The sequence below is a fragment of the Rhineura floridana genome, chromosome 15 (assembly GCF_030035675.1).
Source record: "Rhineura floridana isolate rRhiFlo1 chromosome 15, rRhiFlo1.hap2, whole genome shotgun sequence".
NCBI classification, from domain to species: Eukaryota; Metazoa; Chordata; class Lepidosauria; order Squamata; family Rhineuridae; genus Rhineura; species Rhineura floridana.
The window spans coordinates 26,755,347-26,770,892 of NC_084494.1; the positions used below are offsets into that span (position 1 = coordinate 26,755,347).

Genomic DNA, 15,546 nt, shown 5'->3' on the forward strand with positions numbered 1-15,546 from the left:
TGCACAGAGATGTGTGTGTGGGAGCGGGGAGGCAAGCAGCACAGCAGTCCCATTTGAAGATTAGGATTATGGATATTTTAAGATCTGGATTAGGCTCCACATCAGGATTTGCCGTGTGGACACAGAGAGAAAAAGAACAATGCATGAAAAATAACTTGTAGAGACTGTGCTAAATTACACGTTATGCTACAGCCAATGGAAGCGGGCCCATTAGGGCGTATGGAGACCCTGCGCCACCAGCCTCTGCCTACCCTCAGCCAGCTCCCACCTGCCTGACATCTTACTTGCAACCAATCAGGGGGTGACTGCCTCTCAATGGCTCTGGCCTCGCTTACTGTCAGTCTCCCTGGCTTCCACACCACCAAAGAATTCTGGGAACTGTGGTTTTCCCCTCACAAGCCTACAACTTCCGAGCACTTTCTTGCAGTTACCATGATTCCCTGGGGGAAGTCACGTGCTTGAAATGTACCCTGGATGTGCTTTAAATGTACGGTGTGGACCTGAGGTGTATGTTTTGGAGTGGATTTGATGTGCCAGAGCACTTTCATCCTCTTTCATTGAGCAAACCTAAACGGCCAGTTAACACTCAAATCCCTCTTGTAGAATAGTGCAAGTCTGGAGGGAAAGTTGGACCACAGCTCCCATCAGCCACAAATGATGGGGCTGATGGAGTTGCAGTCCAAAACATCTGGAGGGCACCAGGTTGGCGAACGGTGCCTTCCTTCAGTGGGCAGGGGGAGGATACCGTTGTAGCTGGCCCTCCTGTTGCCACAACACTTTGAAAGATTTGTCCTTCTTTCGCTGAGTTCAGGGAAGGAGGAAGCAGGTCTGTGGTTGCCTAGCAACCATAACATATTTAGCCAATCACATAGAATAGGGGTGGGGATCCTCTTTCAGCCTGAGGGCCACACTCCCTTCTGGGCAAACTTCCAAGGCGGTCACAGTCACGCTGGTGGTGGGCGGGGCCAGAAGCAAAAGTAGGCGGAGGTGTGAATGCAGATATAATCTCTGTACTAGTCCTCCATCACATTTTCAGAGTTCAAGGGCACATTCCAGCCTCGCAAGGAGGGCGCAAAACAGGGCTGGTGAAGGGTGTCCCAAGGGCCAGACAGAGAGGCCTGGAGGGCCACATTTGGTTCCCCATTCCTGCTCCAGAACAAGCAACTTAATCCTATGGCAGCATGGCTGGGGAAGAAAGGGGAGAAGTTGGGGAGGTGATTTAATCTGAGCACACCCCAAGGGGTCAGAGCCTATTGGGGATGGAAAGATCTGTCAGTTTCGGTTCTCTCAGTTTCTCATTTTTCCAGTCTTAAATTCAGTTCTCTACATTTCTACAGCAATCTGTGAATTATTATTTTTTAATCCTCATGAAATTCTCCACCATTTTAGAGTGAATTTCTCCAAATAAACACATTTGTGTAGGCAGTTTGACAAAGGTACACATTTTTGCAAGCCATTTCTCATTCATGCCTTTTTGCATGTTATTTTCACTCATGTTTTCATCTTTATGCACACTTTCCCCTAATATATGCATTTTTGTAAATGTTGTTTAGTTGGCGAATTGCACCCCAAAATTCTAATAAATGCGAATTTCTAAGGATGGCTGTGGTTCGGTTCTCATATTGTTTCGGAAAGTGCGAATTTGATAAATTCTGCTTAAAATGCGAACTGAATCGAAATTCTCACCCATCCCTAGATCCTATACACATTACTTCCCAGCAAGCAAGCGTAACATCCATGCTGAACTTTGGGGGGGAAATCTGATGTTTACAAAAAAACAAGAACCCTAACACATCAAATCACATTTACTGCCACCACCATGAAAAGCCTAGCTCAGGTGTGGGGTACCTTTGGCCCTTCCGATGTTGCTGAACTGTAGCTCCCATCATCCCTGGCAGTTGGCCAGGCTTGCTGGGGCTGATGGGTGTTGTAGTTTGGCAACATTGGGAAGGCCAAAGGTTCTCCTCACCTGCTCACTCTCAGTGAACCCTTGGTTCAGCTAGGATTGGCCAGAATTCATGGTGATGAGCAACTATGGCAGCATAGGCAACTGGGGAAGAAATTACCAGAGAAGTTGGGGAAGCAATTGGGGGCCAGGCCAGCGCCAGGGATTGGTATTGTCAGGCACCTGCCAAGGACCATGTCCTAATAGGGAGCTGCAGAACCTCCTGCTCTCAATGATTGCTGCTGCCGCCTGTTTACCTGGCCTCTCTAAGTGAGGGAGCAACGAGAGGAATACTAACCTCTGCATGCCTTGTCCTTCTTCTCCCTTCTGGGAGGTGGTGTGGATTAGATCCAGAGGGAGAGGCAAGGAAATGGGCAGCAACAGTAATGGTGAGGAGGAGAAGGAAGAAGGAAGCGCAAATGCACTGAAGGAAGGTAGGGGGCACTAACAGCATCTTGCCCAGGGGTCTTCCAACACCTAGAACCAACACTGTATGCATGTGCAGGGCCAGCGCCAAGGGTCGGAATGGATGGGCATCTGCTGAGGGTCCACACTTCAGCAGGGACCCCATTGAGAAGAGCCCCCTGGACTGCTGCAATGAGGAGGTACTCTCACAGAGGGAGGGAGTGCTAGCAGTGACTTGAATAAAGCAGACAGAGTCCAAGAAATCCTGCTAATACTTTAACAAGGGAAACGGAGCAAGAACAGGGTATAATCTGAGGTGAAAGAAACGGAGAGGTTTGCCTTTCTCACAGGCTTGAGGCCTAGTTCATAGCAGGAAGATAGACAACAACTAAACATGCAGGGGAAAACTCCCTCAGGACTACAAAGCCAATCAGAGCATGAGCTACTTCAGCAAGGAAGAATCCATTTCTGACTGGTTGCTAGGCAATACCTCCACACACCCTCTTGGGTAGCTGACTAACTGTAAATGGTATTAACCCTCAGCTTTCTAGCGGAATTATCCCTGCTGCTGTAGTGCCAACAGGGAGACCCATGCTAGGCATCTTGCTTGAGGGCCCTCTAAAAGCTGGAAGTGGCACTCTGTGCGTGTGTGCATATGTAATATGAGGAACATTGGAAGGTTCCTTATACTGAGTCAGAACTATTGCTCCACCTAGCTCAGTATTGTTTACACTGACTGGCAGCAGCTCTCCAGAGATTCAAGCAGGGGACATTCCTAGTTCAACCTGGAGATCCCAGGAATTGAAGCTTGGACCTTCTGCACGCAAAGCAGATGCTCTACAACTGAGCTAAGGCCCAGGATTGTGAGGATGAAACACCCCCAAAGCGTAGAAACAAAAAGCCTAGATTTTGTGGTGCATGAAGAACGGTGCACGTTGCTCGGATGCGAGGCTGGCTGGCTGGTGTGGTGGTGTTCATGATGGTGCTGCGGGGAGGGGGTGGCAATCATCATAGCTTGGAGATGATGGTGGGACAGCTAACACAGGAAGCTGAAGCAGGATGTCTGAGGCCACAAAGCCGGAAGCCTCTGTTGTTGCTGATAAGGGCTGCCTGGTGGGGACCTGAGGTTTGGAGCTGCCCTCTTAGCCAGGGGGGCTTTAAATAGCTCTCCTATCTTCTATAGTAAGGGACCATGGAGGAGGGGTCCGAACTGAAGGGGGAGGAATGGGGATGCAGCTTCCTGTTTGGCTACTGAAATCCTGAGCATTGGGGAGGGGGAGAGTTGTTAGTTAGATCTAGGCTTTCTCCAAGCTATTGTTTCTCTTTTATCGAGTACATGTACACACACCAAATCCATTGCTGCCGCAACAGGGATCGTTACTACGTAAACAGCAGCACATTTTACTCCTCCAACTCCTAAAACACTTGAACAAGTTTACAGTTGTTTTTCAGGTCCACCCTAGAACAATAAAAGAGAACTATCATACCCCCTCCGTCCCACAATAAAGGCTGGTAAGTAGCACAGCTGCCAGCTAAGGGTTGCCAACAGACCAGCAGAAAGGAGCCAGCTGCTGTGCAAATGGCAGTTCAATCAGCATGGAGGGCAAACGCGTCACCCTGCTGATGTTTGCAGATCAAGGCTGCGTGCATGCCACACATTTAAAGCACATTAAAAGCACATGATGTCCTCCCAAAAATCCTGGGAATTGTAGGGTGCTGGGAATTGTAGCTTGATGAGGGGCAAACTACAATTCTCAGGGTTCTTTGAGGGAAGTCATGTGCTTTCAAAAAAGTTGGCAACCTTGGGCTCTGCTTCTACATTTCAGGAAAGGAGTATCGAAGGTTGTTTTCTTTCCTTCTTAGTAATGAGGCAAAAGTGAGTGGGTACATGGGGGAATCTCCTTTTGCACCTCTGCAATAGAAGCCAATGATCTACAGAGGCTTTGATGTACCAGATAACACTCTTGTACTCATGGTTAATTAATCTGGGATAACTAATTGCCATCCAGGCTAGCCATCTCCCAGCCTCCCCCTCCCCCAGGGCTTCTGCGACTTTTCACAGCTACACAGCGGGCGCCATCCAACAAATGAAGCCTTGCACTGCCACTCCACATGGGGAGAAAGTTCCTGTTGGATTTCTGCCCCACATGTGTTAATGGCACATGTATAATTTAAGCACGCCTTACAACAAACTGCACTCCTTACAACACTCCTATAAACCAGAGCAGACAAAAACCATATATATATAGATATATAGATATATCTCCCCCACTACTACACACAATTAATTTGTGGAATTCAATGTGACAAGATGTCACTAGCCTTCCTGCAGAAATTCATGAAGGATAAGGCTATCAATGGACACAAGTAGGTTTTCTGCTTGTGGGCTTCTTAGAGGCATCTCATGGGCCAAAGTAGGAAATAAGTTAATAGGCTAGATGGCCTTTGGTCTGATGCATCAGGGTTCATCTCATTAGGGCAGCATGATAGCCGGCATGGCAATGTGTGGTTAGAGTGCCGGACTAGGACCTGGGAGATGGGAGATCAGGGTTCAAATCTCCACTCAGCCATGAAGCCTACTGGGTGACCTTGGGCCAGTCAATGCCTCTCAGCCTTAACCTACCTCGCAGGGTTATTGTGAGGATAAAATGGAGAGGAGAGGGGAAAAACCATGTACTCCACCTTGAGCTCCTCAGGGGAAATAAATGTAAAAATACAGTTTTAATATAACTTGTAAATGGGATATAAATGTAAAAATTAAATAATACTCTTCCAATATTTGGAGGATGGGGGACAGAGAGTAAAGTGAAGGCACAGGATTGTATCCAATGGTAGTCCTGTTCAAAGTAGACCCATTGAAATTAATGGCCATGACTAACTTAGGTCCATTCATTTCAGTGGGTCTACTCTGAGTAAAATTTAGTTGGCTGCAACTCATAGCAGCTTGTCTAGTGATCCCATGGGTTAGCTGAGACTTGGATATCTACATGATAGCTATTTTCTACTGCTCCTGTGTGTGTAACTCGGGAGCGGGGAACCTATGGTCCTTCAGATGTTGCTATATTACAGGTACCATCATCCCTGACCCTTGGCCATGCTGGCTGGGGATTATGGGAGTTGGAGTCCACCCCAGCAACATCTGGAGGGCCACAGGTTCCCCATTCCTGGTTTAATTGAAGCTTGGCATTGATCAATTAAGCATATGAAATTCCTTCCATCTCTTTGTGTCTATGAGTTGCCTGTAGGTCAGGATGCTACAAAAGGCACAGGGGCAGTATCAATAAAATAAAAATAAATAGTTGCCAACTCGACCCATAGCCCTGAAAATGCTCTAACAGCTCCAGTGTTTCATTTTCTACAGCTGTCAAGTCTGAAAACAATTCACATTTAATTACTGCTGGATGAGTCCTGAGAACAGAAGGTCTCAACTTTCTTTCCCCAAGGTATGTGCCTTTAACAGCAGCTCCATCTGTAGACATTAGCAGGTGATCTTACAAAACACTTTAATAGCTTTCTTCAGAAGATCAAGCTGCTCTTAAAGAAACAGGAGCTGGAGATTTGGCCGTTTTTTTTCTTGGTTAGTTGAGGACGCTACTGAGAATTCTAAAAAAGATACCCATAGTAGGGCTTTTAAAAACAAAAGAAAACAGACCAACTATTTCTGTTGTCACAGATGGACGTAAGGTTGCCAGGACACCTTTATCAAAGATCTCCACGATATTCACCATATTTATTTATTTAATTACATTTTTAGACCGCCCTATAGCATTGAGCTATCATTAGTCTGGTAAAGATATCAGACATGTAAATTAACTTGCATTTCAAACTATGGCCATTCCAAAGAGCTTTATATAAAGCAGATGCAACAACAAAAGCGACACAATATTGTCTCAAGGGCGTCAACTCAGTGGGCTCTTTAACCTGGAAGAGGCATACAAACCAAGAATTTGCTTGAGCAGTCAAGAATGCCAAAGGGATCTTGCCAGGGTCCAGGCCCAAGACATCCCCAATGTCATCTTCCCTGCATGGTCCTGACTCTAACAAAAATGGCTGAGTGTTTCTTGATTTTGAAAACTAGATTAGGCCAAGACTAATCTACCCACCCAGCCCAACCACAGAATATTCTCCTGTCCGTGGATGCAGCAATGCAAAACAAAAAATGATTACAAATCCTTTAAAAAAAAATAATGCATGGCTTTTGGAAGGTTGGGAAGACATGAGCCGGGAAAGTTATCTCAATCAGTTTGAAAGGATTCAAATCAAATCAAAAGATTCATCCGTTTTTCCAACAACACACCCATGGTAGACAAAAGCAAATCTTAATTCCATAGGGTTTTGGTGGATGCTTAGAGAAAGAATTCATAAAGCCTAGAAAAGCATCTGTGGAGTACACCTCTGTGACCGATTGGGCAATCCTGATCAGAAATCTGTGATGACCAGGAAAATGTTTAAAAAATTAAAAGTTCATAGTAAAACGGTAAAGTCAGGAAAGGCAAACCAGTGTAGAAGCTGATAGGACCTAAAAGTTAAAATAAACAATGAACTGACCTTTTATGATGGGGAGTACCTCCAGTTTTGGGGGGAGGGCTGCAGTGCACCCCCAGACACACACACACACTTTAGTTTTATCCCTGAAATTATGGGGTTTGGCAGGCTAGCACTGACATTCCTATAGGAGTATCCTCTTCCTGATAGCACCCTGATGATCCGGGGGAGAGGAGTCTCCGTCTCAGTGCATGACGATTTTTGTGGGGTCCCCAATTTCTCCCCTGGCTGGAATCTCTCAGTTGGTCAGACTCTGCAGTGGAAAGGGGCTCTCCAATTCAGAGCTCAAGGCGTCTCTTGTGGTGCTTTGGTTTGGGTTTTTTAAAAGCTCAGAGACATCAACCGCCACGAAAGGGAAGGAAGAGGAAATTTTTTTGTACCAGAAGGAAAGAGCGGAGGGGGGCCCTGTTTCTGGAGCTGGGTGTGTATGAGAGAGAGAGAGAGGAACTGAACCAGAGACCAGCACAGTGCAAGCTTGAGACAGAGGAGGGGGCCAGAAAACTAGCTGCTGACGAACATGGAGGAACATCTCCAGAACTTACCTTGATGGTGCAATCCATGGCACGCCTCTACCTGTTGCTTCCCACCTAGAGTTCCATGGGTGCTTGGCTCAGTTGCATTGGCAGGGGCTGATCTTGCACAGGGGGCCGGATGAACAGGGCTCGGGTGTGTGTGTGTGTGTGTGTCTAATTTTGGGAAGTGAAGTCACACAAACCGCCAGGGCTGGTTTCCTATTGGTGTGACCAAGCTTGCAGGCTCTGAAACTTTTTTTTTAATAGCATCAGTTAGTTTGTGAGCATTTCCCCCCCCCCTTCATTTTCAAATTGCACACAGGGGCAAGAAATCAGAAAAACAGAGACAGAAAGAAACAGGGACGCGCAACAGAAATAGTTGTAAGGGAAACATAGAATGCCGGGGGGGGGGGAGAGCTTATTCTTCAAAGGGCTGTTGGATTTCATTTAGGCCCTTTAGGCGATTAGGTTTATTCCAAGGAGAAGGACCAAGAGGGGTGCTCCCAATGAAAATCAGGACTTGCTCTTTAAAACCAAAGATGCACAAGCTCATGTCTGATTGAAAATTAGCTTCTCAGATCAGAAAGCAGGAAGCTGCCTACTACCAAGACAGACCACTGGTCCATCTAGCTCAGTATTGTCTACACTAACTGGCAGCATCTCTCTAGGATTTCAGATGTGGTCTTTTCCAGCCTTACCTGAAGATGCTGGGAATGGAACCTGGGACCTTCTGCATACAAAGTAGATGCTCTACCACTGAGCCACAGCCCTTCCCAAGGAAAACATGGTGCACATGAAAATGGAGCACTAACACCCCACCTCCCTACCAGCAGCAAGGGAATGGGCCAAATAACAGGAACAAAAGAACCTGCCTGATACCAAGTCAGACCATTGTTCCATCTAGTTCAATATGTCTACAACGACTGGTTGGGTTTTCTACAGTTCATAAGAACATAAGAACATAAGAAGAGCCTGCTGGATCAGGCCAGTGGCCCATCTAGTCCAGCATCCTGTTCTCACAGTGGCCAACCAGGTGCCTGGGGGAAGCCTGCAAGCAGGACCCGAGTGCAAGAACACTCTCCCCTCCTGAGGCTTCCGGCAACTGGTTTTCAGAAGCATGCTGCCTCTGACTAGGGTGGCAGAGCACAGCCATCATGGCTAGTAGCCATTGATAGCCCTGTCCTCCATGAATTTGTCTAATCTTCTTTTAAAGCCGTCCAAGCTGGTGGCCATTACTGCATCTTGTGGGAGCAAATTCCATAGTTTAACTATGCGCTGAGTAAAGAAGTACTTCCTTTTGTCTGTCCTGAATCTTCCAACATTCAGCTTCTTTGAATGTCCACGAGTTCTAGTATTATGAGAGAGGGAGAAGAACTTTTCTCTATCCACTTTCTCAATGCCATGCATAATTTTATACACTTCTATCATGTCTCCTCTGACCCGCCTTTTCTCTAAACTAAAAAGCCCCAAATGCTGCAACCTTTCCTCGTAAGGGAGTCGGCTCCATCCCCTTGATCATTCTGGTTGCCCTCTTCTGAACCTTTTCCAACTCTATAATATCCTTTTTGAGATGAGGCGACCAGAACTGTACACAGTATTCCAAATGCGGCCGCACCATAGATTTATACAATGGCATTATGATATCGGCTGTTTTATTTTCAATACCTTTCCTAATTATTGCTAGCATGGAATTTGCCTTTTTCACAGCTGCCGCATACTGGGTCGACATTTTCATCGTGCTGTCCACTACAACCCCGAGGTCTCTCTCCTGGTCGGTCACCGCCAGTTCAGACCCCATGAGCGTATATGTGAAATTCAGATTGTTTGCTCCAATATGCATAATTTTACACTTGTTTATATTGAATTGCATTTGCCATTTTTCCGCCCATTCACTCAGCTTGGAGAGGTCTTTTTGGAGCTCTTCGCAATCCCTTTTTGTTTTAACAACCCTGAACAATTTAGTGTCGTCAGCAAACTTGGCCACTTCACTGCTCACTCCTAATTCTAGGTCATTAATGAACAAGTTGAAAAGTACAGGTCCCAGTACCGATCCTTGAGGGACTCCACTTTCTACAGCCCTCAATTGGGAGAACTGTCCGTTTATTCCTACTCTCTGCTTTCTGCTTCTTAACCAATTTCTTATCCACAAGAGGACCTCTCCTCTTATTCCATGACTGCTAAGCTTCCTCAGAAGCCTTTGGTGAGGTACCTTGTCAAACTTTTTGAAAGTCTAAGTACACTATGTCCACTGGATCAACTCTATCTATATGCTTGTTGACACTCTCAAAGAATTCTAATAGGTTACTGAGAGAGGACTTTCCCTTGCAGAAGCCATGCTGGCTCTGCTTCAGCAAGGCTTGTTCTTCTATGTGCTTAGTTAATCTAGCTTTAATAATACTTTCTACCAGTTTTCCAGGGACAGAAGTTAAGCTAACTGGCCTGTAATTTCTGGGATCCCCTCTGGATCCCTTTTTGAAGATTGGTGTTACATTTGCCACTTTCCAGTCCTCAGGCACGGAGGAGGACCTAAGGGACAAGTTACATATTTTAGTTAGCAGATCAGCAATTTCACATTTGAGTTCTTTGAGAACTCTCAGGTGGATGCCATCCGGGCCCGGTGATTTGTCAGTTTTTATATTGTCCATTAAGCTTAGAACTTCCTCTCTCGTTACCACTATTTGTCTCAGTTCCTCAGAATCCCTTCCTGCAAATGTTAGTTCAGGTTCAGGGATCTGCCCTATATCTTCCACTGTGAAGACAGATGCAAAGAATTCATTTAGCTTCTCTGCAATCTCCTTATCGTTCTTTAGGACACCTTTGACTCCCTTATCATCCAAGGGTCCAATTGTCTCCCTAGATGGTCTCCTGCTTTGAATGTATTTATAGAATTTTTTGTTGTTGGTTTTTATGTTCTTAGCAATGTGCTCCTCAAATTCTTTTTTAGCATCCCTTATTGTCTTCTTGCATTTCTTTTGCCAGAGTTTGTGTTCTTTTTTATTTTCTTCATTTGGACAAGACTTCCATTTTTTGAAGGAAGACTTTTTGCCTCTAAGAGCTTCCTTGACTTTGCTCGTTAACCATGCTGGCATCTTCTTGGCCCTGGCGGTACCTTTTCTGATCTGCGGTATGCACTCCAGTTGAGCTTCTAATATAGTGTTTTTAAACAACTTCCAAGCATTTTCGAGTGATGTGACCCTCTGGACTTTGTTTTTCAGCTTTCTTTTTACCAATCCCCTCATTTTTGTGAAGTTTCCTCTTTTGAAGTCAAATGTGACCATGTTGGATTTTCTTGGCAATTGGCCAGTTACATGTATGTTTAATTTAAAGCACTGTGGTCACTGCTCCCAATCGGTTCAACAACACTTACATCTTGCACCAGGTCCCGGTCCCCACTGAGGATTAAGTCCAGGGTTGCCGTCCCTCTGGTCGGTTCCATGACCAACTGGTCTAGGGAATAGTCATTTAGAATATCTAGAAACTTTGCTTCTTTGTCATGACTGGAACACATATGCAGCCAGTCTATGTCCGGGTAGTTGAAGTCACCCATTACTACCACATTTCCTAGTTTGGATGCTTCCTCAATTTCATATCTCATCTCAAGGTCTCCCTGAGCATTTTGATCAGGGGGACGATAGATCGTTCCCAGTATTAAGTCCCTCCTGGGGCATGGTATCACCACCCACAACGATTCTGTGGAGGAGTCTGCCTCTTTTGGGGTTTCGAGCTTGCTGGATTCAATGCCTTCTTTCACGTATAGAGCGACTCCGCCACCAATACGTCCTTCCCTGTCCTTCCGATATAGTTTATATCCAGGGATAACCGTATCCCACTGGTTTTCTCCATTCCACCAGGTCTCCGTTACACTTACTATATCAATGCTCTCCTCTAAGACCAAGCACTCCAGTTCTCCCATCTTGGTTTGCAGGCTCCTAGCATTAGCGTACAGGCACTTGTAAGCAGTGTCTCTCTTCAAGTGTCTTTGGCACTTGTGGTTAGGCCTGTGGTAATTTTGCTCTTCTGAATTTATATCCTGTGCCCCTGCTCTCACAATGCCTACTTCTAGGCCTACCCCTTTTAAAATTTCATCATTTCTTTGGTTTTTATCCCAGGGGGGAGGTTTATTCCGAACTGGACCTTTCTCAGCTCCTGTCGGGTTTCCCCCCTCAGTCAGTTTAAAAGCTGCTCTGCCACCTTTTTAATTTTAAGTGCCAGCAGTCTGGTTCCATTCTGGTTCAAGTGGAGCCCGTCCCTTTTGTACAGGCCCGGCTTGTCCCAAAACGTTCCCCAGTGCCTAACAAATCCAAACCCTTCCACCCGACACCATCGGGTGGAATGTCATTAAAGTTAATGTCATTAAAGTTAAATGAGGATGGACAACAGTTCTGTGAACTATAAAAAACTAGCCCATGCATTGAATACTTGAATAAGCAGCCAAGATATAGTAGGTATGATAATGGAACAAGTATAATGGATCTTTGACCGCCAGATCACAGTCTAAATAAAGAAGGTTCTTCAGTGATTTTATAGAATATTCTCTCCTCCGCACCCCGGCTTGCACCTTTGTTGTAACAAACCTGACATCCTTTTTAGAGCATTTAGAGCTAAAAATGCTGCCAATTTTTTTTAAAAAAATAGTCCAATGAGTTTTTGATTTGTTTGGTAGATACATCCTGTTAGTTTTTCAGGGTTTGTTCATAGTTACATAATGTGCTGGCAACCCTAGTCAGGACTGATGGGAGTTGTGGTTCAGCAACATCTGGAGGGCCACAGGTCCCCTAGCCTAGGGCTTGGGTTGAAAAATAAGCAGCCACAGCAATTCCTCTGTAGTTCTAGGTCTCAAAGTGAGCGACCACATGTTTGTACGGATTCATTTTAAAATATATGTCCTGTCTTACAAGCCCAACTTGGCTCTCGAGGTTACTTTAGCTCTAGGCCATAGAATCAAGCTCTGATATTATTCTGAGCCATGCTGTTCTGTTCTGTCCCTAAACTAGAACAGAAAGTAGACAACCTGTTTGTTGAGCATTCATTCCTGATTTGCTTGCTCAAAGCTTCCAAAGAGTTTACATGATTTTTTGGTCTTTGTGGAGCATTTGTTCTGATTCGTTTGCGGGGAGGTTATATAGCAATGAGATTTCATCCTGATTTCATCTTGATTAGCTAACATGGTGCTTATGCATCTTCCCGTTAATCAATAGTTTATCCCATTCTTTTTCGTGCATTTCCCCCTCACTTTCCTAATTGCAAAAAAGTCCATAATTGTGGTTTTTTTCACTGTGGATTTGCTGCACCAGAATACTTTAATCCACTCTAATTGTGCAAACCTAGTATTCCAGTATGCGACTGACTCACTCTCACAAAATATACTCACCCTCTACAGGCAACGTTGGTGGAATTGATGATGGTCATTGATGGTGGGCAAAGCCACTTTGGAATGCACCTTCCTTGAATCATGCCAGACAGTTGAACTGGACACCAGTTCTGCCAAGTCTGGGAGAAGGTGAGAAAGAAACTGAAAGCAGCAGTTTAGTGTTTTTGTTTTTGTTTTCCTGGAAGAGCTGGCTTCAGAATTCCAGGTACTAGCCTGCTGCTGAAAAGTTGGATGGGCAGTCTGCCCTTTCCCCTCTCTTACTACCAGGGGTGTAGTCATCCAGGGTCTCGGGGAGTCTTAGACTCCTTACTTTTTTGGGACCAGGATCCCAGCAGGGTCCCTATGCCTCCAGCATCCTGTGAAGCAATCAATATGAAAGGGGAACATGTTAGGCACTGAGAAGAGTCTTCTCACATGCTTCCTTCTCCTTTCCTGGTGACTGGAGCCAATCAGAGTGACAGGAGGTGAATCAGCCACAGAGAAGACTCTTCTCTGTAGCTAAGACTCCCCTGTTTTGTGCTGATTGGCTCCTAATGACATCTGTTGTGGGAGAAGGCATTTACAAGGATCTCATTCTTAACCCAACAGCAAAAAAAGGGGGGGGGAGGGAGCTTGGCTGTGACTTACATGAAAGGACCCTGCACTTCTGAATTTGCCAATACACTACTGCTTACTGCTTTGGATGTTCACAAGATGCTGAGTCATACACACACATACACATTTGCATCTCGCTCTGTATTTCATTGCAATTACTTTTAGATGAGTGTGGGAACTGCCTCTGCTGTACAGCAATATGAACTGATTCTGAAAGTCAGTCGTTTGACCTGCAACAGATCTTTCACACATGCACCTCATTGGGGATGAACAATTTTTTTTGTTTTGTTTCTAACACTTCAGAAAACAAACAACTGATGTGGTGAGGTGTTTTTAATGAAAACGATAATATTTGGAAATGTAGCTGTTTGAGTCTGAATGATCTGATAAGCTAGCTTTGTCCTTGGAGTGGACACAGTTTTTGCAAGATAGGCATTAAACTTAAGTGATTGCCATATCTGCTACAAAGAAATGTAGCATTGGGCTTCACCTCCTACGAGTCCTAGTGGCATGGGATCAATCAGTCATTGTATTATTTGAACCCACGCTTCTGCTCATAGAACTACTTCACAACAGCAAAAACACCTGAAAGTACATTTGTTTTTTTAACAAATACATTCAAAACATCGCACAAATGAGACTAGAACTTAAACTAATTAAACTAAAAGCAGCAATCTATAACACAAAAGACGAATTACAATAGCATTTAGCAACTCCTTTAAGAGCTGAAAAAGCACATTATTTTACACACGTGGCTGTCACAAACCCAGTGCGTTTTCTGTGTGTCCTGATAACATTTAAGTATTGTTGTTATTCATATATATAGTCTTTCTTTTTAAAATGCATTTATATTTTCTTTAACCATTTTTTCTGCTGCTTTCTTTTCTTTTTTAAATTTGCAAATAAAAAAATAAAAAAAGTTTTGATAATGCAGACACACAATGTATAGCATCATTGTGCTCAAAAGTTCCTTTCCCCCCCCCCTTTCCAGCAGCAGTTGCCAATGAAGTGCGGCAAAAGCAGGTTAGCACTAAGGGTAATGATATCATGGCATCTGCTGAGTTACTGGGAGATATAAGAAGGAGAGATAAGGGAGGGATGTCGCTTCCAGACAACCTGTTTAATGAGCATTCAGCCTGGATTCATTTGTAGAGAGATTAGGCAATGCTGCGTACACACATTTAAAGTGCATTTAAAGCACATAACTGCTTCCAAAGAATCCTAGGAACTGCCATTTGTTAAGGGTGCTGGGAATTGTAGCTCTGTGAGGAGTAAACAACAGTTCCCAGGATTCTTTGGGGGAAGTCATGTGCTTTAAATAATTGGTGTGCACTTGGGATGGGTGAGAATTTAGATTCAGTTTGCATTTGAAGCCTAATCTATCATGTTCACAGTTTCCGAAACAATCTGAGAACCAAAACACAACCATCCTTTGAAATTTGCACTTATTTTAATTTTGCGATGCAGTTCACCAACCAATGTTTACAAAAATGTATATATTAGGGGAAAGTGTGCATAAAAATGAGTATATGACTGAAAAATAACACACAAAAATGTGTTATTTGATGATAAATGACTTGGAAAAATGTGTACATTAGTCAAAACTATAGACAACAATGTGTTTATTTGAAAATCGCACTAAAACGCTAGAGAATTTTCATGAGGTTTTTTTTTCAAAATGGCAAATTCCTGCAGAAATGTGGAGAACTGAATTTAAGATGGGGAAAAATGAGAAACCGAGGGAAGCGAAATGGAGAGATCCTTCCATCCCTACTGTGCCCACCCATCAATCATTACCCCAAACTTTCCAGTGCATTCCCCCATCACTTTCCTTATCAGAAAAAGTGCAATCTTTTGGGGAAGAGGGTTTGTTTCCTAATCAGCTTGAATTGCACAGCTTGAATTTGCTGGGACATGATTGAATCCCCCCTGGAAAGCGTGACAGTCTGGAAGCACCCACGGTGTAGTGTTGGCCTTGCAGTTTGAGATAAAGCACAATTTGGCCCACCGTGACCAGATGTGATAAGAGTGTCGGTTTGGGAGCAAAGGAAGCTGCCACATACAATTTGTCCATCTCGCCCAGGATTGTCTACTCTGACAGGCAGCAGCAATCCAGGGTCTCCAAGCAGATGATCTTTTCCACCATCTGGCTGTTATCCGTTTTTTCCTTTCAC

General features: G+C 44.6%; 1 protein-coding gene across 4 annotated transcripts in view; it reads right to left on the reverse strand.

Moving 5' to 3' along the window:
- The window catches only part of LOC133370352 (retroviral integration site protein Fli-1 homolog), a 48,264-nt gene extending 40,687 nt beyond the window's left edge, over positions 1-7,577 (reverse strand). For all 4 annotated transcript variants that reach the window (XM_061596542.1, XM_061596544.1, XM_061596543.1 and 1 more), the window contains exon 1: positions 7,438-7,577. In XM_061596542.1, coding sequence (XP_061452526.1) covers positions 7,438-7,455 — 18 coding nt within the window. In that variant the 5' untranslated portion in view covers positions 7,456-7,577. The remainder of the gene's footprint in view (positions 1-7,437) is intronic.
- Between the last annotated feature and the right edge of the window lie 7,969 nt (positions 7,578-15,546).